We start from the raw sequence: 22,716 nt of genomic DNA, 5'->3' as shown, positions 1-22,716 counted from the left end.
TTTTTTGTGGATTTAAAAAAAAAAAGAAACGCAAGAGCAGTTAGAACGCAAGAAGAATAAATTTCGGTTCTTGTTATTATCAGCGCCACGGTGGAGCCCAGAAGCTCCAGTCAAGTATCAGATATGACCAGTGTATAAAACCATTAAGCTCGATGATAATGGCAGGGAGAGTCAGTGGCCGTGTAAGGGGTGCGTACGAGAAGGAATCGCACATACAGTAAGAGCCTCGCGCAGAGGGAAGGCTGGATACCTTTATTTTACGTCTGCGATGCCAGACCACTGCTTTCAAGCGGTGAGCCTGATCTTCAGTGGATGTGGAGCAGTGTGAAGCTCAATGGGACCATTTTGGTTCATTGCCACCAGGGCTAGCTGCCTCTCTCTGTCCCCGCCGAGACCTCCAGCGCTTCACCGACCGCCGAGACGCCTCGCGGGGAGGATGAGCACTTGTGAATGGTGAGTACAGCGGCCCGGGCTAGAGCCACGGGTAGCCCTTTGCAGCCCTCCTGCGGCGAGGGAGATGCTCTAAGATGGAAGGATAACTGCTGCTACGGGGCACCTTTCTGCTCGGTTTCTCTGTCCTCGCTTGGCCGGGCTCTGGCTGTGGGGATGCTGTGCCGTGGGTCCGGGAGCAGCGGCAGAGCACGGGGATGCCGCAGCCCCCGTTGCTGGCGACACCGTGCCTGCATTTTGCTGCGCTGGGGGCAATTGCGCGTTGTCACTGGATGGCCGCGTTTGGCAGACACACAGGCGCGAGTCTCAGAAAGGGCTTGTGATTTTGGCAGGAGCCATATTTGTAACTTCTCTCTTCCAGCAAGCACTGCGCACCCCCCCCCGCTGGCAATGAGGCTTTCGAAAACCCTTCTTAGGACGGGCACCCAAAAATGAAGCGCAAGGAGCACTAGTCATTTTTGAAAATGAAGCCCCAGATTTTTGGGCACATTGCCTTAAAGACAAAAAGCAAAACCAAAAACTGTACCAGCAAACCTTGGTCTAAAACATGCTTTGAAGCAATGCCAGCCAAACAGTACCTGAAAGATTTAAAATAATTTGGTTATTTCTTTCACTTAGAGAAAATATTTTTCTCTTGTTCAGGTGGGTGCTTGTTGCCATCTCAGCTGTCACCTTGATCCTATACACTCTCCTCTTGGTGACACTTTACATCATGCTCAGCAGGAAAATAGGTAATTTACTGTCTTGTCGGCTTCACCTGCTGTGTTCCTCATTCTTTCTCGCAATCGTCCAGTTCAGAGAGTGAAAGTCATTTGCCCAAAGCTTCAACATCCCCCGGTTTGTAAAGCACAACCGACTCCTTGTTCTGGGTCTGATTCTCGCTGACGCTCGGGGGAGTGACCGGTGCCGCTGCGGAGCCCACACGGGGCGAGCACGGGAGCCGGGCCCCCCCAGGGACCCGCCGGACCCCCGGGTGGGCCAGGCACCGGCGTGGGATGGGAACGGGGCAGGGCAGGGATTATCCACCAGCATCGCTGTGCTGTGCTGGGGGGCCAGGCTGCGGCCGGGGGAGGCTGCCCCGACAGCCGCTCTGCCAGCAGCTATAAGTGGTGTGGGCAGTATCGGATAGGGTTATACAGTCTTTTGTTGTTTCAAAAACATTTTCTTTTATTGCTCTTCTTAGTAAAGTGGTGGAAAAATTACCATCGGAATCAATTTGCGAAATATTAATTCAGATGACGCTACAATTTCCAGCAGGAAAATCTTTCACGCAAAACTGCTGCCCACATTTGTACATAAACAAGCTCTGCTTGGCCCCGTGGGTCAAACTCATTTCAAACTTGCACGGGAAGAGGCCCTGATGGCGTGATTTAACACTGGAATCTTTCATCGTGGGAGAACAGGGCACGCACTTAATCATCTCAGTAATTGAATTGACAGATATGTGCCTGCTCCAATACATAATAATAATTATTGCCGTGCCAGCGGCTTGCGCTGAACTGGCTTTGCTGTGGGGCAGTGCTGGGGCTCGGGGGGCGGGTGGGGGTCCGTGTGGCACGGTGCGTGGGGGTGCATCGGACACAGCCGGCATCTCGGGCCGGAGCAGGGAGCTAATTCGCCTCTCTGTTGCAGCCAGCCATTCCTGCGGCAAGCAGGCGAGCAGCAGCCCTGCAGCACAGCCCCAACAGCCTCCGACCTCTTCAGCCGGAGGGGAAGGGGTGCAAAGACCAGTCTACACGGGTAAGGGGGGGATCCTACAGCAATGGGGTTTTGTCCTGGCACATGAATATAAATGTATTACACGTGTGCAATACTCTCTTCCTTAACCGGCTGTGAAGACCCCCACCTGCTGGCCTTGGGGTGGAAGAGGGAGCAAGCGACCGGGCAAAGGGCAGGCGCAACAGCCGCTCGCAATTCCAGTTGCCCCCCTCTGGGCTTTCCCCACGGGCAGGGGGATGACGAGGGGAGGGATCACACTGATGCTTTTTGGATTTTCAGTTTTCACCCTTGAGTGCATTTGCGTTTTCCCCCTAATTATTTTTTTCCTTTAACCCCCCAAGTAGCGATCGAGGTGGTAATGTTTCCTGTTTTTAAGGGAGCAGCGACACGTCTTCAGAGACCTCGGAGGACTCAGACAGCAGCCCTTCCTGCCCGCAGGTATGGCGGCGGGCAGAGAGCCTTTGCCAAAAGCAACCACAGCCACAGCAGCGGGGGTGCCGGCGCCGTGTCCGCACGGCCTCTGCCCGGCTTGAGACCCAAAGAGTAGCAACGGAGGGGCAAATGCATCGAACCGTACTGCAATACCGGCAGTGAGGCTGGGGTGATGGTTGTCACCTGCCATACGTAATGTTCCCCGTTTAGAGGGAAGCGTTCCCAGGGGCCAGGGAGATCCCTGGGCACAACCTGGGCACCTTGAACGGCTGCACGCCTTCGTGTGGGTTCAAGGGCAAAGCCACCCCGGGTGGATGCTGGTGCCTGACCTGGGGTTCGTGTCTGCTTCTCCAGGGCCCTTGCTCAGAAGAAAACCTCAATTACACGTCCCTTGTCTTCCCGGGGAAAGCCCGCGGGCCAGGCTCTCCTGGGGACTACGAGAACATGAAGACTAGGGAGGACTACGTCAACGTGGACCCAAAGAAGAGGAACGTGGATTTCTGGCCCTGCTCCAGCCCTGTGGCATCCAAGTCCATCGAGTACACCGAGGTGAAGCTGTGACTCCCGGGATGCTGCTTGGCGGGGTTTCAGGTCAGACCACCACCGGGATGGGGAGATGCCCGAAGCCCCCGGCAGCCGCGCGAGCAGGGCTTCCCCTTCCCCTCGCCTCGGTCAGCGCCGGGCACGGGCTGACACCTGCCAGCTTTTATTCCTTGTAACACTCTAACCCGCCGATGCAATTTGCTTGGTATTTTACTTAGATGCATCACTGTTCCTGAAGGCTGCTGAGCGTGGGATGGCGCAGGGAAACGTTCCTCCTACCCAGGCTGAAATGTGCTCTCCAGTTTTGTGTGATGGCCCTTTCTCTCATTTCATGAAAGCAAATGAAACTTCCCCCCCCTGCCCCTCAAAATGGGATGTAGTTCAGGGAAGGGAAATGCAGTTGTCTTCAAAATACCCATCCGAACTGGCTGGCAACTCCTCTGAACCATGCTTTCTTTGCTGATCGCTGTCATAAAATCCTTTTAAATACCGTTCCTCCACCGGCTTTGTCCTCGCTGCCCGACAAGCCCTGATTCATTGCCCTCCCCTGCACCCCTTTTCCTCTGAAGCTCAAAATCTTTCCAAGTCCCCGTTGCCCTCAGAGCTGTCGCTGGGGCTGGGGTGGCCGCACGAGCAGCTTGACCCCCTGGCCAGGCATCGGGGGGATGCCAGGGCTGGGGAAGGAGGGTGGCCCCGCCAGGAAGTTTCCTCCCCCAGCTGAAAGCCGTAGTCGTCAGCCCAGCTGGCAAACGGCTGAGGGCTTCCCAGGGGATTTATATCCCCCCTCCTCAGCTGGAGGATCTGGGCTGGCTGCTGGTCCCTCTGGGCTGTGAGGGGCACAGGATTGGACCACAGGTCTCCATGTGAGCGTAGGCAAGTCAAATCCCTCTGTGTCTCGTGGGGAGGGATGATATTCCCTGTCTCCCACCTTTTGCTTTTCCTGCTTTGTCCCTGCACCAAATGCCTTGGGTGCAGGAGTTGGCCTCTCCCCAGCCAAGTGGTGCCCGCACCCAGCAGAGCTTTGGTGGGGGGGGCTGTGTGTCAGTGCCCTGGGCTGGGGCACATGCCACTGCCCCCCCCTGTGGTCTGACACCACGTTTCACATTTTCCTTAAGTATTGGTTTAATTCCCAGGGGACTTGGAGTAGCGCACTGCAATTTTCTCTAACAAAACTGAGTTGGGGGCTCTTCAGCTTGCAGAGATAAGCTTGGGATTGTGAACTGAATGTGCTGGGAAGGCTGTTATCTTCTCAGAGGTGCTGCTTCCCCTGCTTGTCAGTGATTACATTTGTCAGGTCACCTTCATGCTCCTCAGGTCTCGGAGAGTCAGTGCCTGGCCAGCCCTGCCTGTGGCTAGGGCTTGCTGTCCTTGCTCTGCTGCAGCAAATCGCGGCTGCAAATGGGGACCAGTTCCCTCCCATCACTCTGCACTTTGTTACCTATGATTTTTCAAGAAATAAACTTTCAAAGTGCTGGGGAAGGGGAACCATGCAATAGCTGGGAGCTCTGCCAGGCTGATGGAGCCGCTGCCTCCTGGTACGGCCCCCCTTCATCAGGGATGGAGCTGCCCCAAGTGCAGTTCAAATCGGCTCAGCAGCAATGTGCTTTAATGAAAGGTTGTGCGACGATTGATTTGGTATTGATCCTGGGGAGGACTCTGAGGTCGGGCACTACTGGGTTTATGACTTTGTTGTGCAGATCTGGCCCAATTTGAAGGGCACATGAAGGAAAATGTTCAAAAAACCCAGTCTCTGGGAACCATTGCTAAAGGCGTTTATGGAACTGGAGATGAGGTCAAAACCAGCTAGTGGGAGTTTCTGGAAAAACTGATTCAAATGCTTGGTGATTAAAAGGTGAAAATTAATTTAAGATTTCAAAATACTTTACTCTTAATGTCTTATTTTTACAGATTTAGCATGTGATAATAGAGAGAATAACATACCTTGCTTGCAGGGAATTCGGTACCTTGCTCTCTAGGGCACTTGTACATTCTCCATCAGCAGCTTTTGAGCTTGACTCCCAGAGCAAATGGACGCTCTTGCCTGCCTCGCTCATGCTTTCTTCTTAAACAAAACAGCTTCTGGGAGACCCACAACATGCAGGGAGAAGGGCAGGGGCCAGGCTGGGACTGCAAGGCCATGGCTTGTTCCTGGCTGCCGGCTGCCCCTCCTCTGTGCTTCCAAGTGCCCTGAAGCCATGTCCGAGCCCTGGGTGGTTTCAGCACTCTGATCTCTGCTAAATAAGACAAAAGCAGCAGCAATTTGAGAGCAGCTCTTTAATGGGATGCAGCAGCTGTTGAACAGTGCGGAGCAGCCCTGCACAGCAACTAGGGGCTGTGAGTAAACCTGATGGAAAGTGCCGGGGCACGGAGGGAGGCAGGATCTGCCTGGGCAAGCTGGAGCTGAGCCGAGGTTCCTCCGAGCAGCTCTTTGGTGTCAGTGCTGCATTTTGGATGCTTGCACCAGCGCAGTGCAATGCCACTGTGCGGTAGCGGGACAGCTGTGCACAACAGGAGAGGACACTTCTGCCCTGTGGCTTTTGCTGCAGCCCTGTCCCCGGGGAGGTGGGCAGGGGGTCTGGCTCCAGAGCTGCCTGTCAGCAAAGGGCAATGCTATGCAGCGCAGGGGGGAGAGTGTGCTGTGCCCCGGGGTGTGGGAAAGCTGTGTCTGCATTTGCTGCTCTGCCAGCAAAGCCCTGAGGATGGGAGATGAGTAACTTGCTTGCGGGGAGCTCTTGAGCAGATGTAGCCACGTTGCCTCCTGCTGTGCTTAGGCTGCTTTGCTGGCATTTGTTAAACACCCAAAGCCGGAGTCCCTCCAGGAAGACGCGCTGGTGCAGCATCCCCCAGCGGATACCTGGGTTGTGAGGCGTTCCTGGAGGAGAGCAGCCAGGCAGAAAGAGGCTTCCTAATGTACGAGGGAGGTGGATGCTGCGGTTGGGCTACGGCTGGTGGGGCCCTGTCCGTCTCCCCCGATGCACACAGCAGACACAGCGTGCACAGTAGCAAGCATGCAAGGACAAGATGGACAGTGATGCTTTCTGGGTTAAGCACCCAGTCCTGCAAAATGAGATGCTACTAGGTGGGGAGAGACACAGCTCTGCGTGACAACGTTTGTGGTGTTGCATCTGGTGGCAGCTGTCTCCAGTGGAGGGATGTGCCTGGGGACATCCACAGCCTAGAGCGTGCTCAACTCAGTTATCACCTCCTCGCAGGGTGGGTAGAAGTCCTTGGTGCTGCCCCCGTGCAGGGGGAGGCTGGCAGGGCTGGTGTGGTGGCTGTGGCTCAGGATGGTGGTTTTTCTGCTGCAGAGGCTCCCGGTGGAGGCCTGTCTCCGCAGCCTGGGCCGGGGGCCACCCCAGCAGGACAGGCAGCGTGCCACATCCTGGAGCAGGTGCCCGCTGAAGAACATGTAAATCCAGGGGTTGCAGCAGCTGCTGAGGCTGGCCAGCAGCATGGTGATCGTGAAAGCCACGTTGGTGGACTCTGGGAAGGCAAGGGAGAGAGCTGAAACATCCACCAGGCTGGGCATGCTCTGGACAGGGTCCCAGTATGCAACGGGCAGGACCTTGGGGCTCATTTTGGCTCGGGCATGTGTCCTTTGTCCCATTCCCATCCCATCTGACTGGCATTTCTTTGGGCAGGAGAGTTTGCAGCATGGCAGGCAGAGCCAGGCTCTACCCTTGGCTGAGGTTTGCAGGTGGGTGATATACTGCAATGGGGATGTGCTGGGAGATGAGACCCAGCAGCTTTTGGACCTTCCTTCAGCCTGTTTGCTGGCCAAAGCATCTCCCAGAGGCCTTTCAATCTTGGCTAAAGTTCCTTCTACCCACAAACAGGCTAGGAGAGCTACTGAAAATTTCCAGGAAAAAGTCAACCTATTAAATCAGAAATCCACTTCTGAAACCTCTGCAGCTGGCTCAGCAAAAGCCTTACAGGCGCTTGGTGTTACACGTGAAGGACCTGCTCCAGCAGCACGGCTGCTCCGCGAGGCAGTCCGAGCCGAGGATGGGAGCAGCAGGCACAATTAAAACCCTCCCTGCAGCCACCTATCAAACACAGCAGCTCCTGAAGCAATTTCCCACATGAGGGAAGAAGCACACATGGCAAAGATGTTCACATAACATCTTTACACGTCCCTACAGGTGATGGTCAGAAGCCATGGCTTTTCAGTGGTTTTTCTGGTGAAAGCAATGATTTGACTCTGCAAAATGTTTTCTATAAATACTACTGGGGAACAAATCTGTAGCCTTCCCCGTGATTTTTAAAATGACAAAATAAGACAGCTCATTTGTTAAAAATGCAATGGGCATGCTGTGTGCCTGCTGTGGGCTGCAGCCCAGCATCCTCACCGCTACTCACCATCATCAGGAGCATCCTCATCCCACACCGACCACATCTGCATGCTGAAAAACGGTGCCCAGCAGGCAACGTAGGCCACCACGATGACAAAGGTCATCTTCACCGTGCGGATCTTGGCACGGGAGATGGTCCGCACGCTGCTCACCCGCGAGGGCTGCCCGCTGGAGCATTGCCCGCTCTTCTCGGAGGAGCAGGGAGCAGGAGGGGCAGCTGCTGCAGGCCCCCCCCTGCTGGGGGCAGCGCTCTGGGTCTTGCCCTTGAGGTTCTTGCAGATCTCGTAGCAGATGAGGCTGTAGCAGACGGTGAGGATGCCGACGGGCAGGATGAAGATGCACAGTGTGGTCCAGGTGATGTAGGCTCGGGCTCCCCATGGGTACCTGAAGTCTGCCCAGCAGTCCACCACCCCTGAGCCCTGGCGCACCTCCCGCAGGGAGAAGATGAAGATCTGGGGCAGGCTGAGCAGGCAGCTGAGCAGCCATGTAGCCCCGATCATCACGTAGGCCTGGCGGCTGGGCTGCTGCAGGGTGCGCAGCGGGTGGCACACGGCCATGTAGCGGTCCAGCGTCATCACGATGAGCATGTAGGTGGAGGCGAACATGCTCAGCACCTGCAGGTACTTGACTGCCCTGCAGAGTGGGTCTGGCCCCAAGAAGCGGTACGTCACCTCCCAGATCATCTGTGGCAGCACCTGGAAGAGCGCAACACCCAGGTCAGTCAGCCCCAGGTGCAAGATGAAGAGATGCATCCGGCTCATCTTCTTCCTCAGGCGGTACATTGCCAGCAGCACCCCCACGTTGCCTACAGTTGCTATAGCCAGGATCGTGGCCAGCACCCCAACCTCTGCCTTGGCCAGCTCCTCATCCCGGCTGTGCAAGAGGGTCAGGTTGGGGTCCCCTGCCAGGGTCTGGGGGCTCAGCAGCCCCTGGCCGTGCCCAGGCTGGCTGCAATGAGTGCTGTTCCAGCCCCAGCCCGGCTCCATCCCTTTGGGAAGCTCTGCAGGAGTACAGGCAGCTGTAATGCTCGTCTCTGATGGCCTGTTAAACCCTTCCCTGCCTCCCCGGGGCTGAGCTCTCGGGGTCAGCGCTGCCCCTGACCACCGCTGCACCAGCTCCTCTGCCCCTGGCCAGGGGGGCTGGACATGCCTCCTCCTGTGGTCCCTACCACCGGTCCAGGTTGTCACCTCAACAGCTCAACATCACGCTAATCCTGTGCTGCGCAGCTGCAATTCCCCTCTCTGGCTGGGCTGCTCTGTGCAAATATTCTCGATAAGCAAAGAGGTGCAAGAGCCCCTGGTTCAGTCTTTGATCTTTCTCTCATCTGCACTAAACATTCCCAAATCCCTGTTTCTCCCTGGACTGCTCATCTTGCGTGTCCCCTCTCCCCCTGCGCTGGTAAATTGAAGGGGGAAGGGGAGTCCTCTTTGTTGCTTCTTTCTAGTGCAGCAAAAGTAACAGAAAAAGCTACAGAGGCTGCATCTCTTTGGCCTTTTCATTCCAAGAATAGTAAAAGTCAGGTGAGCGGTGTCCGAGCGTCCGTGTCTCTGCGGGAAGCGGAGCAGCTGTCTGCTGGCGGTGGCTCTCGGTCGCCGTGTGTGTGAACGCTGCCTGCCCAGGTCTGGGTTTTATAGCCTGGCAGCTCCCCTCCCCGGCTGGCTCCAGCCTCCTGGCTCCACCGCGCCGGCTCTGCCGCTGTGCTGAGCACTGCCGGACACTGCAGTGGGCAGGTGAGAGCTGGTTCCCCTCCTGCCGCTCTCTCGGGAGCTGCAAGCCCTGGGCTTTGCCAGCGGCTTTTACCAACTGCAATTTCTGGGCAAGAGCTGGAGGCTGGGAATCCTCCTGTCCTTGTCCCCTGCATCCCCTCTTCTGCAGCGTGTCAGGGCTGGGGACGCTCTGCCCCTGATTTGCACTGTCCCTGCTAGTCAGATCCCCCCTGAATCTCTGCCTTGGCCTCTCCTGGCCCAGCAGGAGAAGCCTCTGTCTGAGAGCCTGGGCACGGGGGGACAAGGGGGTGCGGGTCCACCAGAGCAGCAGGAGTCAGATGTCCATTGGCTTTGTGCAGCTGGGTCTCAGCGCCGCAGCAAAGTCTGTGGAAACATCATTTACTGGCACCACGTCCTGAGGTTGCCTGTTTTGATCTGCTGTGCCTTTCCTCCTGTATAGGAAGGGGATGGAGATTGTCCCTGAGACATGGCAAAAGCCCAAGTCTGCCTGCTTAGTCCTCAGTTAAATGCTATCATTTTACTCCATCTGACAGAAAACCACACCGAAGGTGGGGAGCAGGATCCTGCTCATCCACAGAGCAGCCTTCGCCTCGGGTTGTCGGTATTTGCCCCATCTCTCATCTGCACAGTCCCCGGAAAAATTTCATGGGAAAGGAAAAGCTGATGGGGAGAAGTGAGCAGAAGAGGCCCCAGCAGTTGCAGACTTCATGCAAAGGTGTGGTGTGAGCCAGAGGAAAGGCGATGGACAACAGAAGCACCCTCAGTCACGGGACAAATGCACTATGAATTGCGTGGCTGAAAATACAGATGTGACAACAGCTGAAACGCGGCCGCCTCTCGCCCGCCTCGGCAGAGCTGCGACGGAGCATGGGGCCGGGCGCGTGGGCACCTGCTCGCCTGCCTCTTCTCCTGATCTCCCCACTCTTTTTTGAGCCTTCAGTGTGTCTTCCCACGTGGTGTCTGATTGCAAAATATTTTCATTGCATACGTATACAAATATACGCGTACACATACGCAATTTCCCTTTTGTTTTGCAACGTTAAGGCTTTGTATTTCCCCTACTGGCTATCGAATTATGTCAATAAGAAATAAAGCCACCCATCTATTGCTGATGTGTTTTCCTTTCTCTACTGGGGAAAAATGACAGCAGCAAACAGAAGAAATGCACCGACACAGGCTTCTTCCTAGCGCTCGTCTGCTCGACACGAGCTTTGCTGCTTGCAGAGCCTGCTCTGGCTCACTGGCTGTGATATTACAATTAAGTTGCCTGTAAGAAGGCTGTTTTTTGCTGAATAAAGATTTGCAGATCACCTCTAATAACCATAAATGAGCGCAGTTTGTATCTAATTAAAAGACATTCATCCTTATAAGAGACCCTGTGGATATAAAGTACCCATCACAGGAAAGTGCCTGGCTGAGGTGCTGGAGTTAGAGGTAGGAAGGTATTTCAGTGAATAATGTAATGTTCTATATTTGTGATCAGACAGCTGATTTTTTGGAAGATTAATAGAGGGGAGTGCAAAAAAACCTACAAAGCAATGGAAAGCTGCGATGAAGGCAGAGATGGAGGGGCAGATTCTGCAGAGAGAAAGAAACATTTGAAGTGTTTTGAGGGCAGACTTGGCTTCCGCTGGCACCACTTTGATTTGGGAGCAATTCCTTCGGAGTTAGAGCTTTTACTCCAGATTTACCTAAGTTTAGTTGCGGGGAGAATACTTCTGCAAAGGCGCTCAGAGGAAAGCGAAGCTAATTCACAAAAGAAAAATGATCCTTGGAAAATAGAAATTAATTTTCTTTAGAGAGAGAGATTATCACAGCATGGAAATTTTTCAAGCAGATGGATTAAAAAATAAACCCATTCTCTTTCACTGGTTTCCTGAGCATTTTGACACGTCGCTCGCATTGCCTGTGCGTGTTTCAGCAAAACCAGAGCTGGGTTCTCCAACTAAGCAGCTCGGGAATTGCTCGCCGAGCACGGTGCTGGTTTGTTTAGCGTTCTGGGAGCCCCTTGGAGGTGATGGCCCAGCTGTGCCCGGGCAGTTCAGCCCCGCCCCACCCCACCCCACCCCACCCCACCCCACCCGCAGCTATTTAGGCTGTTTCCCATAACCTAGGCTTGGGGGAGTAGGGGTTGGAGGTGTTGTGGGGAAAAAGTGTGGCTGTTTTCTGGTAGTGCATCTTTGTGTGCTACGGTGGTTTGTGTCCTGGGGTGGGGAGGGAGGGTGTGTGTGTGCGCGCGCGCGCAGTATTGGGGGTAGCCCTTTGGGCTCTGCACTGGTGGTTACTGCTGCTGCAGGGTGACCTGAGCCCTGAAACACTGTGAAAACTGTTGTCGCAAGGTCTGTGTTTCCTCCCTTCCCTCTGGGTGCGATGCCGAGGTATGGGACCATGTAACTGGATTTCTAAGCTCTTAACATTTGGTTTGTCAAGGTAACGCTGTATTACATAGCTAATTTCTGGGGGCTGGTAGCATCAACATGCCGTGAAGCATAGCGCATGAAATGCTGTTTCTATTACCAGCTGGTATCCTGTGTGCTTTTACTGCAGAACACAGAGGCAGAGGTTTTGTGATTGCTAAATCATTTGGCATAGTAGCCGGTTACTTTGCTTTGTGGGTAGCTCGTTGGTTCAATAATAAAATCTGTTGGCTTGGGTTTAAATGCTGATTTGGCTCACTTTCCAAAATAAATGGTTTATTTGTGGTATGTGATGGTGTTAAGCTTATATTGCTGACAGCACAAAGCATACTCGGTCTGTCTTCTGTCTTTAGCATTTAATCACTGAAATGCCTTTTGTGGTTCAGGTCAGGAAAAAACAAGATTTGGTCATTTTGCACTGGTTCAGATGCTGTAAAATTAACGGTGTTGCAACTGCTTTATAGCAGCTTGGGATCATCTCCTTGGAAAGACTGAGGGCAGGAATGAGGGCTTGGAGTTCCTGGTATCTAAAGCTACTTTTAATGCCAATCCTCTGTCAAAGTTAAGCCATGAATGACTTCCACCTCCTGAAAATATAAACTGCTGAGACTTTCCAGTTCTTAAAGACTTCAGGACCTTTAAAAGCCTAGCTCGCTCTTGCCACTGACTTAACTCCATGTAGGACCGTCCTCTGTTTTTCTCAGACTTGGGGAGTTTGGAAGCTGAAAACTTGATATAATCTGTTTTTTGCTGCTTGCAATGTTTGTGAAGAGTTCTCAGAAAAGTGACCATGTCTGTCTTACGAGGGAAACAAATTTCTCCGCAGTGTGGTCATCAAACAGAGCATGTGGTTGCACCCGTTACTGGGAGTGTGGAAGGATTTAGCACAGCCCTGGTCCATCCTGATACCATGTGAAATGCCCCAAAATATTAAACTGTCTCTAAATGGACATCTGGTTCAACACTTGTGCTGTGACTCCCATTACCCTCCAGAGAGAGAAAACTCTGCTGTATAATTGGGCAGCAATATCTGTCATACAGCTCTGGGAACTGAAGACAGGAGCTTCTATAATTTTAAGGTAATTATAAGCCAGATGTGTCAGTCTCCCCTTTTCCTCCCCCCCTTTCCCTCATTCAGATTTGTTTTTTCCATTTAATTAAAACCCCCGATGCTGCTTAATATTAGAGAGCATGTCTGGGTGCATAAATAAATATGCTAAACACATGGCAAATGCCCCAAAGCGGTGCCTGTTGGGGACACTGCTAGGCAGAACAAGCAGTTTTGATTTTAATGGGAAATCCATGTGAAGCTGTAAAAATTGGCAAGCAGAATAACAAAAGCTGACAGTGTTGCATTAAAGAACTAAACTTTAAAGCATCAGTGCTTAAAAACATTGCCTTGAACATAAACTTGGGGGGCTGAGCTGCCGTCCCTGGAGGTGCTGTGCCCAAGCTGTGACTTTGACTCAGCCGAGCTTGCCTGAGAGCATCGCTCCCTTCGTCCTCCACGCTGCTCCCAGCGTCTCTGCTGTTTGGGGACAGCCCTGCCCACCCAAACACCCCAAGTCTCCCAAAACCATGCCCTGAATCACGTGTCCCCTCCCTGCCCCCCCAAACCCACGGAGGCAAGCCAGCCTGCACCGGTGGGGTTTGGACCAGCCCGCTCTCCCTGGCGTGGTCTGCAAGGTGATCCTGAAATGCCTTGCAGGCCGGAGAAGAGCATTTCTGTTGGATAAAATAAATCCACTCCTGGGGTGTTATTGCAGCTGATAACTCTATTACAGTTTACTTTTTCCTTGTTGTTTTGCTGTGTCTTTTCATTTGACCCGTATGTGTGGAAACAGTCTGCTTAAGTAGAGGCAACTGCCAGAGGAAAAATTGAAGCTACAGGCATCTTCAAGATAGCAAATTGCTTGTTTATCATCCTTACGTTCTCCCTGTTGGTTTCCTTGTACAGCCAGGGATGGTTAAAGACTTTGGTAGCTGTGAAATGCTTCAATTTCCTTCCCCACTCACTCATCTCCTTTTGCTGTTATCATCAGTAGCATTTCAAAACCAGACACAGCCAGAGCATTTACAACCTTAAAATTAATAATAAAAAAACAAAATTACATTTCAAGGCTGGAAACAAATGCCATTTTCTTGTCCTCTCCTGACAGGCTGCTGTGAGGAAAATATATGTCTGTTAGCTCTGGTGTGGACAGACAGACGAGCCGGTTAACAGCTGCCTGGCGGGCAGCGGGGACGGGAGAATTCGCCCGGGTCTGAAGTCCCACCGAGGCAGCGGTCACACCTCGGCCAGGCTGGGAAAGGTGCTTTCTTTAGGTCCCGTATTTTGCTTTATACAGTGGAGGTCTGATCTGTGCGTGGGATTTTCAGGCCCTACAGCCTATAGAGATGGGATGTTTTGTGTTATTTTTAATAAACGCCTTGCTAGGAAATTTGCATTGGTCGCACGGATAACTGCCAGGCTCCAGTCCCAAGCGTGGCTGCGTGGGGACAGATTTGTGTGGGGCCGGGCTGGCAGAGCTGACCCCGCAGGCAGCTCACGGCAGGGTGGGTGTTTGGGCTGCTTCGGGCATCAGCCCCGACAGCCGCTTCAGCCCACCTCACCTCCGGCATCTGCAGCTGAAGTCGGGGTTGCAATAGTGTCCCTGGGCGCAGGGATGCTGGAGGCAGTCTGCTCTGGGGTGGGAGGGGAACTGCTTCTCTTACCCTCCTCCCTCTCCTTTGGTGCAGACAAAGAAAAGCACAGGCTTTAAGATACGTTTAATTGAAAAACGCAATACAGGGGGGAAGTGAACGAGAACCTTTCCATGACCTCAGATCTGCTTTGTGTACTGTTCCCCTTCTTGCCTGATGGAAATGCTGCGGTTAGTCAGAACCCATTGCCTTCCAGGTAAGAGAGGCATCAATCAGGATTATGAAAGGAAAGGAGCAGCTGTTTCAGGACAATATATTAGAAAACGATAAATCATAGGGGAAGCATCTGCAGTGATCTGTACTCTCCCTGCTAAAGCAAAGCTAAAGGCTTCATGATTAAAGGTTGTTGCCTGTTTGATAGTCAGGCCCAGGTTATGCCCACATATGGGGAAACTTGTCTGGGATCGTGCAGCTGCCGCGGTGGGACGACTTCACCCCGCGTGACCAGCACTGAGGTCAGCCTCTCCCGTTCAATTAAAACACTGGGTATTTCTTACCTGCCCTGACATTATTGCCCTGAAAGCTCTTGAACTGTCCATCTCAGGGACTTTAAGATGCTAAGAGACAAGTTCTTGGCCGCTAGAAGTACTGCTACTAGACGTGCTGCCTCTCTCAAGCTGTTTGAGCAACTTCTTTCCTTTTCTTGCTGCCTTTTTGTGTATGTGGAGAATAGGACAAAATAAGCCCAATTAAAGCGCATTATTGTAGTTTCACTAGTAGTTTAGCTCGACACGCTTAACGCATCAGAAGTGCCAGTGGAATTACTACCTTCAGCTTGCATGAAATGTGGGTCTCCCCCCCCTCCGCCATTTTAGTGTGTGAAAATCTCCTAGGAAACGTAGCCCTAATGGTCTGCCTCCTCCCTGTGCTGTGGTTCTTGCAAACGAAGCAGAACGCTGTGCTCTAAATATGCTGTCTGGTTCTCCTAATTAAATGGCTGCGGGCAGAAGATCCTTGTAGCGTTGATGGAGTTGTAACGCTGGGATGATGGCTTTGCTTGGCAGTTTCTTGCTGTAGCTCTTGATTCTTGGGCATCCGTGGCTCGTTACTGTGCTCTGATGATCCCTGCTGTCACAGGAATTGCCAGGGTGGGGGTCCCAGACATGGAGGCTGGAGAGTACCACAGCTCTGTGCGCCAAAGGAGATGCTGCCCGAGATCGGTTCTGACTGTGATCCAGGGGAGCAGACTTTCCTGGTGTGAACTGGGGGATGCAACTTCAGCCCTTCGGACAACAGCAGCGGGTTTGGTGAGAGCTGACACCATGCGGGGGAGTCCTTCCCCTCCCCACCAACCCGCTCTGCCCAAGGCTGTGGCACTGCCATCACCACTGCCAGGTCTTGTTTGGAAATGGGCGCCAGCTTTGAGGGCTTGCACAAGCGTGGTGAGCCTTCCCTTGCAGCTTTGTTAACACCCACCCACCACCTCTTTGGTTAGGACAAGAGTAGTTAATCCTCAGACTGCTCTCATCTCGGTTCTCTGGCAGGCAGAGCAGCAGGATGGGAGCCTTTGGGAAGGCAGTTAATGCTGTTTAATCCTCTCCCGATGTGGGGTGTCTGCGGAGAAGGTGATAAAGTACAGCGGCTGCACATAATGTACTGCCTGCCCGGGAGATGGATGGCTGGGGTCAGCTCAGGCAGCCCAGACCTGTTACCGGCAGCAGAGTCGGTGCCGAGGTGACAGGGCTGGTGCAGGAACTTGTGCTGCCGGCCGGGGCAGGCTCTGCGGGACGTATCCTGCACCCAGCTGCAGCACAGTGCAGAGCCGCGTTGTCCCTGTTGTTCTGCCCTGTGTGGGTTAAAAGACCCCACGGACACCGTTCCCCAGCATCTGGGGTGTTGAATGGACACTTGTTGCGGGGAAAATTTAGGATTATGCCCACTAATGTTAGCGTTAGAGGTGGGTGTGTTTGTCATCTAACTCAGGTGTATGCTCCAGTGTTCAGGGGATTATTCAACTCAACGGGAAATCAGGTTTGAACCTCCCGGGGAGCCGTAGATAAATGTCTGAACGTTCTTCTGCATCTCAATTTTTATTTTTTTTAACCTGAAGTTCAACCTCTGATTCCTTTTGGGCTCTTGTGAAGAGCTGGGAGAAACTGGTATTTTTGGTCTACAAAGTAGGAAAATTGTCCATCTATTTTTGAAGAGCTCCGTGTAGACCAGGACTTCTCTGGGGAGACAGCCGTTGTGATTAAGAACGGTTGATTGCTTTGATGGTAAAGCCAACAATCTAGAGCTCTTATAAAAGCAACTTGTTTCACTTCGTACTGATTGTCCAATAAGGTATTCAAGCAGCGTGGAATAGAAATGATTCTGCCCCCTCCTCAGAAATTGATTTTGAGAAGTATCTGACCTGGTGCCTCTAAGTGCCTGATAATGGTGAACAAAGGTAAAAGCCGTGGCAGGAGTATAACTCTTATTTTTTAGGCAGATCATAGATTGAAGGGATTATTTTAGTCGAAGGTTGGATTAGTCCGTGGCAGTCTGGTTTGTGTGCCTCCAAAGAACACCGTTTAACATTACCAGACAATTGCTTTGTCTCTGACTCTTCCCTGCACGTACAGTGCTAATTGCCAAGGCATCTCTTAAAAGCTATTTTCATATGCATTTGCACAACAGATTTGAAAGGCCATGAGGATGTACTTAGCACTGCTGCAAATGGGAAATGTTGCCCCGTGTTTGAGAATAATGACATTTTGGAACCTGCCAAGTGCATAGTTTTATCACTTACAATTCAGATGATCTGTGGACCAGTATTTTTGGCTGTAATGGATTATCACTTCATCATGCAAGCAAATCACAGTCTGTAGCGAGAGCCTGCTGGTAGGGAAACCACAGACTGAAATCAATGGATTTCTTCATTGGCCTTTACATTATCTCCCTGTCTCACCGAGCTGCTGTCGTCTAGAAAATGAACCAAATTAACATGCAGGTCAAGCATCAACGGGTGATTTTTCTTTAGGGTTTCTGTATGGGCGTGCGAATACGGCTATTGCTGTAGCAGCAACAAAATAATTGCGTCTGTTCTGCATCCCGTCTTCAGGGGAGCTCACGCACTGAGTTAGCCGCTGCAGAAGCGGGTGAGCACAGGGAATCACAGAGCGTGTTTAAGGTGAGGGTGGGAGGGACAGATGCTTGGGTTTTTTGTGTGTTGGTTGTTTGAGGTTTTACGGGGTTTTGCCTGGCAAAACAGAGAAATGAGAGAGAGCACGCTCTGATCATGGTCCTGTTGTGCCCAAATTAGATGGGGATTTGCATACACGGTCCTGCAATGGGCCTTTCAAAGCCCAGTATTTGCTTGCGTTTAGTAGATAGTCTGTGCCTGCTTAAATCTAAGGAGCTTTTGCCTTCCTATCAAGTACCAAAGAGAGATCACCATCGAGTCTGGCAGGAGTTTGGGGCTGGCACGTTCTGGGACTGTAAGCCAGAGAGCTGTTGGCTCTCCTTGCAGATCATTGATATCAATTCAGGGCATCAAATCCCAGCTCGAGGCTTAACGAAGCATTGTGCCTGTCACACCGAGGTGAGAGCAAGCACAGCCTCAATGAGGGGGGCGGATTTACAGCTAACTGTTGAATTGAGATGAAATGTGAAAATCACTGCTAAACCCCTTGTGTTTAGCCAAGCGAGGCAAGGAGGCTTGAACCTGCCCCCGATGCCTCACGGGTCCAGAGTCTCTTGGACTGTGGGCTTCAATGGTGAGACTTAAATAACTAAATGTCTAAGTCCTCAAAAGCTAATTGGGAAAGGATTATCCTAGAAAGAAACCAGAGATGCAGAGGAAAAGGGACAGCTCCTGATGTGACCTGTGCTTGCTGCTTCAGCGGGTGATGAGCCAGATGCTGTTTTCCCTCCTGCTGATTTGCGTGTAACAGAATCCCCTGTTAGTTCCAGCAGCCAGGCTGGGGTCTCGACGAACTCTAGACTCGACTAACAACCTCTTGGGAAACCTGGCCTTGGGACACTTTGCTGGACACCTCAACCACCCCCGGATGGAGAGCAGAGCAGCTCTGACAGTGGAGCGGTTTTGAGGGGAATTATAATGCTGGGTGATTTCTGCAGCGGCGATTGGTATCTGGCTTAACGTGTCTTGACCTTGGAAGCGTACATTTATGCTAAGTGCGGGAGCAGTCCCTCTGCCTTTAACGGGAGCAAGCACAGCTTTTTGCTCCACTCAAGGATGATTCTTGTACTTCTGAACGCTGCAGGGAGCCACCAGTGCTCTTCTCATCCGCCCCACTTGAAAGACCACATTCAGGATAGAAGAGCACAAGGTATTGCTTGGGAAGTTACAAAGGTCCCCAGAGCCCTGAGCATTCGACTGATATCCCAACTTCTGACAACCAATATCCACTGTCCTGCCCCAAAACTAATTAATTTTATACATGAGTGAATTTAACACCATCATTTAGCTCTGCTAGCAGGGACTTTGAAGCACAAACTGATTATGCAGGGAACAAGCTGGGAGCTGGTTAATAAGTTCCAACAAAGTATGTACTGCTGGGAGGCCCTGTTAGATTAAACATAGAATTTTATTGTTGTTTTGTCTTGGACCTCAGCTTGGAAACAGGTGAAGCAGCAGCAGAGTCTGTCACCAGAGAGAGAGAGAGAAACGCAATGACAGTGTTGGGAAACGTTTAAAAACTACATAAGCGTTAATGATCGGGACCTGACTCTGCCTCCTCTGAAAACCTCATTCTTCACCTCATTTGCTTGATTTTTGCCTCACTTCAGGCAGGCTGTTGTTAATGGAGGAAGTCAAAGTGAATCAGCTCAACAGTTCTGCTTTTGTGGAGCTGACCGGAGTAAAGCGTGAGATGGCTTAGACCCGAGCGGGTCAGCCGAGGGTGCTGGGCAGCCCTTGGGTGAAGAGGTCCCGGCTGGTCCTGCCCCGGTACTTCCAGGGGCAGAGGCCTGGGTGGCTCCTGATTTCATCCCTCGAGGTTCTTCCCAATCTGAACAGCTGGGGTCTCTGGAGACTCCATGTTCATGGTGAAGGGCTGAGGCACTAATGAGCTCTTCCGCGGAGCAAGGGGAAAGCAAGTCCTGAACAGTCAGTAAGTATTTGCTGGGACACAGTCACACCGGGAACCGTTTGTAACCTGTTACAAGCCAAGCAGCAGCAATGACCAGTCCAATCTGGGAAATTTAAGATAAGCTCAGGCATCCAACCTGACACGCAGTAAAACAGCGCAACCTTTCTGACATCCTAGGTAATTGCCTTTTTCTCCTTTCAAATGCACAGTATGATCGAGAGAAGGGGACAGAAAAAAGGGAGTAGAACTGCTATGGGGAAAGACTGTTTTAAGTAGTTGTTCCCACACGGTCCCCAAGGATTGCTTGTTTCCTGAAAAGCTCGGTGCTGCAGAATGGATGCAAACTTAAATCAAAGCTTGTTAAATTGTGAACACCATTTTTGGATGTTCTTAAATCCTGACACTCATGATTACTTCTGCTAGAGGCCTTCTCTCTGGATGACCCCTCAATAGCTGTTTTCTTTCTTTTTGATAGTCTGGAATAAGTAAGGAGCTACTTAACTGGATTTAAATGGCTCTCCACTACCTATTATTCACTTGATGGCACTTCTGAGGGAAAACAGACTGGTAAGTATGCACTGAACTTCAGCACAAATTCCAAGAGAAGAGGTTTGCCAACGGGAAGCCAAGTCCCAGTCATCGTATTCTCCAGGGATTATCTTGGTTTGGCCAGTGAAGGAGAGGTAATGGCAGTTACGGTATTTTGAAGTTGTTTTGGTGAAGGGCAGATTTTCCATAGCCACAAAGTCAAAACACAGCTGCAAAAAGGTTTCTTAAAGTCAAATTAAAAGACTAACCAGAAGAAAACTTCAGCAAAGACTTTAAATGAACCATTTCCGAGACTCTACAGACTTTATTTTTCTCCTCATTTCTTATTTTGCTAATGGAGAATGACCTCAGAAGGGGTTCAGCTGCGATTCGCATAGAAAGGGGAAAGATGTAAGTCGTGAATTAGATCGCCTGCCTGATACAGCCTCTTAATTTTCTCGAAAGCAGCGCTCTCCATCCTGGCGCTATCGGGTACCGGGGCCGCGTTTCATGCAGAAGTGCCGCTGCCCCAGGGCCGTGTTTCTACCCCACGATCGGGGTTTTTTTTTTTAAAAAAAAAAAAAAAGAATTATAAAAAGGTGGTTATAACAACGGGGGGGGCGCGCTCCCCCCGCGCTCCCCCCGCGCTCCGGCAGGTGGCGCCGTGGCGCCGGCTGCCGCAGGGGCGCGGCTGTGCCCGGGGCTGGGGGGGGGCCCGTGCCGGGGGCGGGGGGCTGCCGGTGCTGCGGGGGGGGGGGGGGGGGTCAGGCAGGGCGGCACCGCCGGAGGGCTTGGCCCTGCTTCAGCTGGGAGAGCCCGAGGTCTGTCGTTAACCCACGCGCACGGCGGACGCGCCGGCAGCGATGTTAAAATGGGCTGAAGCCGGCCGGTCCGGCGGCTCCCGGGCGGGCAAAAGCCTCTCCCGCCCCTCTGCTGCCCCGGGGGCCTCTCTGGTTTCACCACGAGCGGCAGGGAATTACCCCTCGGTCTGCTGCTCCCCTTCCAGACGTGGCTGCGGGCGGGCGGGTGCTGGAGATCGTTTTTGCAGTCTCTGCAAGCGCTGGGATGAGGGAGGGGGCTGCGGTGCAGCGCTCTCGCTGCCGAGCGCCGCAGCTCGGCGGGGACGCGTGCGGGGGCTGCGGTTCAACTTGTGTAGCCTGGAGAAAAGGAGGCTGAGGGGAGACCTCATCGCTCTCTACAACTCCCTGAAAGGAGGTTGTAGCGAGGGGGGTGTTGGTCTCTTCTCCCAAGTAACAAGCGACAGGACGAGAGGAAACGGCCTCAAGTTGTGCCAGGGGAGGTTTACATTGGACGTGAGGAAAAATGTCTTTACTGAAAGAGTGGTGAAACATTGGAAGAGGCTGCCCAGGGAAGTGGTGGAGTCCCCATCCCTGGGGGTATTTAAAAGACGTATAGATGAGGTGCTTAGGGACATGGTTTAGTGGGTGGTGGTGGTGGGTCGACGGTTGGACTCGATGATCTTAGAGGTCTTTTCCAACCTCAATGATTCTATGATTCTATGACCAGGCCATTCCGGCCCATCTTTTCTGGCTGCGGTTGCGCCCGGGTGTGCTCCGAAACGCGTTGCCCACGGGGCTCCGCGATAGCCAGGGAGCTGGTACCACCATGTCTGTGCTTGGACGGGGGTCAGCGATTGTCGCTCTTGACAAATACAGTTGCCAGCATGTGGCCAGAGCAGGTGTAAGCCGTTTTACTTGTTATTTTTCTAAAAGATGTATATGGCTTGAGTCACTTCACAATGTTCAAGGGAAAGGGTGACTTTTTTCCTCTTCTGGGCCACATGTAAAGCTGTGCCATGAGCAGATGTGGGCACTCTTTTTACCCAGTTCCCCCGATACTGCTGCTGAAGACATTTGCTCCTAGTCCATGGGTCAGTTATCGCATCACATTGCCCACCAAAATATGTCTGCTGCCACCAGGGTCAGGATTTCTGGATAAGTAAGTCTCGCCAAGTGGTGTTGCTGCCATCGCTTTCCCACTAGCTAATTCCTGGCCAAATCCCTTGTAAATGAGACAGAGGTCTTTGCCCCGAGAACGCCTGCCATGACATTCTTTTGGTTACACATAAGCAGCTAAACATTTTGGAACTGGTTGGGAAATTTTCACCAGTTTAAAAGAGATTTGGTTGAGATTGTTTTGTTTGTTTTTGCACATGTGAAATGTCTGGATTTTTTTCCTTGTGTCTGGCAGGAGAGTTGCAGTTAGAGAATATTCATACACTGATCTTGCTGACTTTCCTCAAGCTGTTTTTATTCCTACCGCTACTCTATCCGTATATTGCTCCCCCCCACAGTTCAGACTAAGACAAGAATAATCTCTTACATGCTTCAAACTGAGGAGAATGGGTAGGGCTATTTTTGTGGCTGACCGGGCACGTGATAGGCAGATGTTGTCCTGATGTGCGCATTAACCATGCCTACGCAATGCCAGGTTGATTTTTTTTTTTCTTTTCGCCTTCCTCTGAAGCTTCTGACGCAGCCCGTGGCTCCAGGAGGACACGGCAATGAGGAACAGGAATATAAGCAACATTTCTTTTAATAGCGGCATTTCTTACCCCTGCTGCATGCCTCAAGAGTGACTCCAGGCTTGGCCCTGCATCTTGCAAAACCGATTTGGCATTCTTAGGGGAGCTGATGTTTTTGGCTAGTTGGAGCTTCTGATAAATGTTGGCACATCTGATTTATTGTCTGACTCGGTTCCCAAGGAGACCACGTATGTAGCAGTCTGAGATAAGCAGCTTATAACCTAAAGGTGAATGCCTTAAAATATCAGTGTCCCTTTCTCTGTT

At 52.1% G+C, this 22,716-nt stretch overlaps 2 protein-coding genes across 2 annotated transcripts; one reads left to right on the top strand and one right to left on the bottom strand.

Moving 5' to 3' along the window:
• Window positions 1-436: 436 nt before the first annotated feature.
• Window positions 437-9,900, top strand: RHEX (regulator of hemoglobinization and erythroid cell expansion). Its single transcript, XM_076357713.1, has 6 exons — window positions 437-453; window positions 1,093-1,181; window positions 2,083-2,190; window positions 2,546-2,607; window positions 2,956-3,150; window positions 9,757-9,900. Exons 1-6 carry the CDS (start codon window positions 437-439, stop codon window positions 9,898-9,900), a joined length of 615 nt encoding a protein of 204 aa, XP_076213828.1.
• AVPR1B (arginine vasopressin receptor 1B) lies at window positions 6,320-8,482 on the bottom strand. Its single transcript, XM_076358016.1, has 2 exons — window positions 7,504-8,482; window positions 6,320-6,627 (listed from the first exon to the last, which is right to left on the bottom strand). Exons 1-2 carry the CDS (start codon window positions 8,480-8,482, stop codon window positions 6,320-6,322), a joined length of 1,287 nt encoding a protein of 428 aa, XP_076214131.1.
• Window positions 9,901-22,716: the final 12,816 nt, after the last annotated feature.

Source organism: Aptenodytes patagonicus, chromosome 22 (assembly GCF_965638725.1).
Source record: "Aptenodytes patagonicus chromosome 22, bAptPat1.pri.cur, whole genome shotgun sequence".
Classification (NCBI taxonomy): Eukaryota; Metazoa; Chordata; class Aves; order Sphenisciformes; family Spheniscidae; genus Aptenodytes; species Aptenodytes patagonicus.
Note: the sequence above shows the minus strand (reverse complement) of the source record. Positions and strands in the feature narration are given on the sequence as shown.

Coding starts and splice junctions, on each gene's coding strand:
- RHEX (XM_076357713.1), top strand. Junction 1,182..2,082: donor CATGCTCAGCAGGAAAATAG/GTAATTTACTGT, acceptor TCTCTGTTGCAG/CCAGCCATTCCTGCGGCAAG. Junction 3,151..9,756: donor AGTCCATCGAGTACACCGAG/GTGAAGCTGTGA, acceptor TCCATCTGACAG/AAAACCACACCGAAGGTGGG.
- AVPR1B (XM_076358016.1), bottom strand. CDS start 8,482: ATGGAGCCGGGCTGGGGCTGGAACAGCACTCATTGCAGCCAGCCTGGG. Junction 6,628..7,503: donor TGAGGATGCTCCTGATGATG/GTGAGTAGCGGT, acceptor TTGCCTTCCCAG/AGTCCACCAACGTGGCTTTC.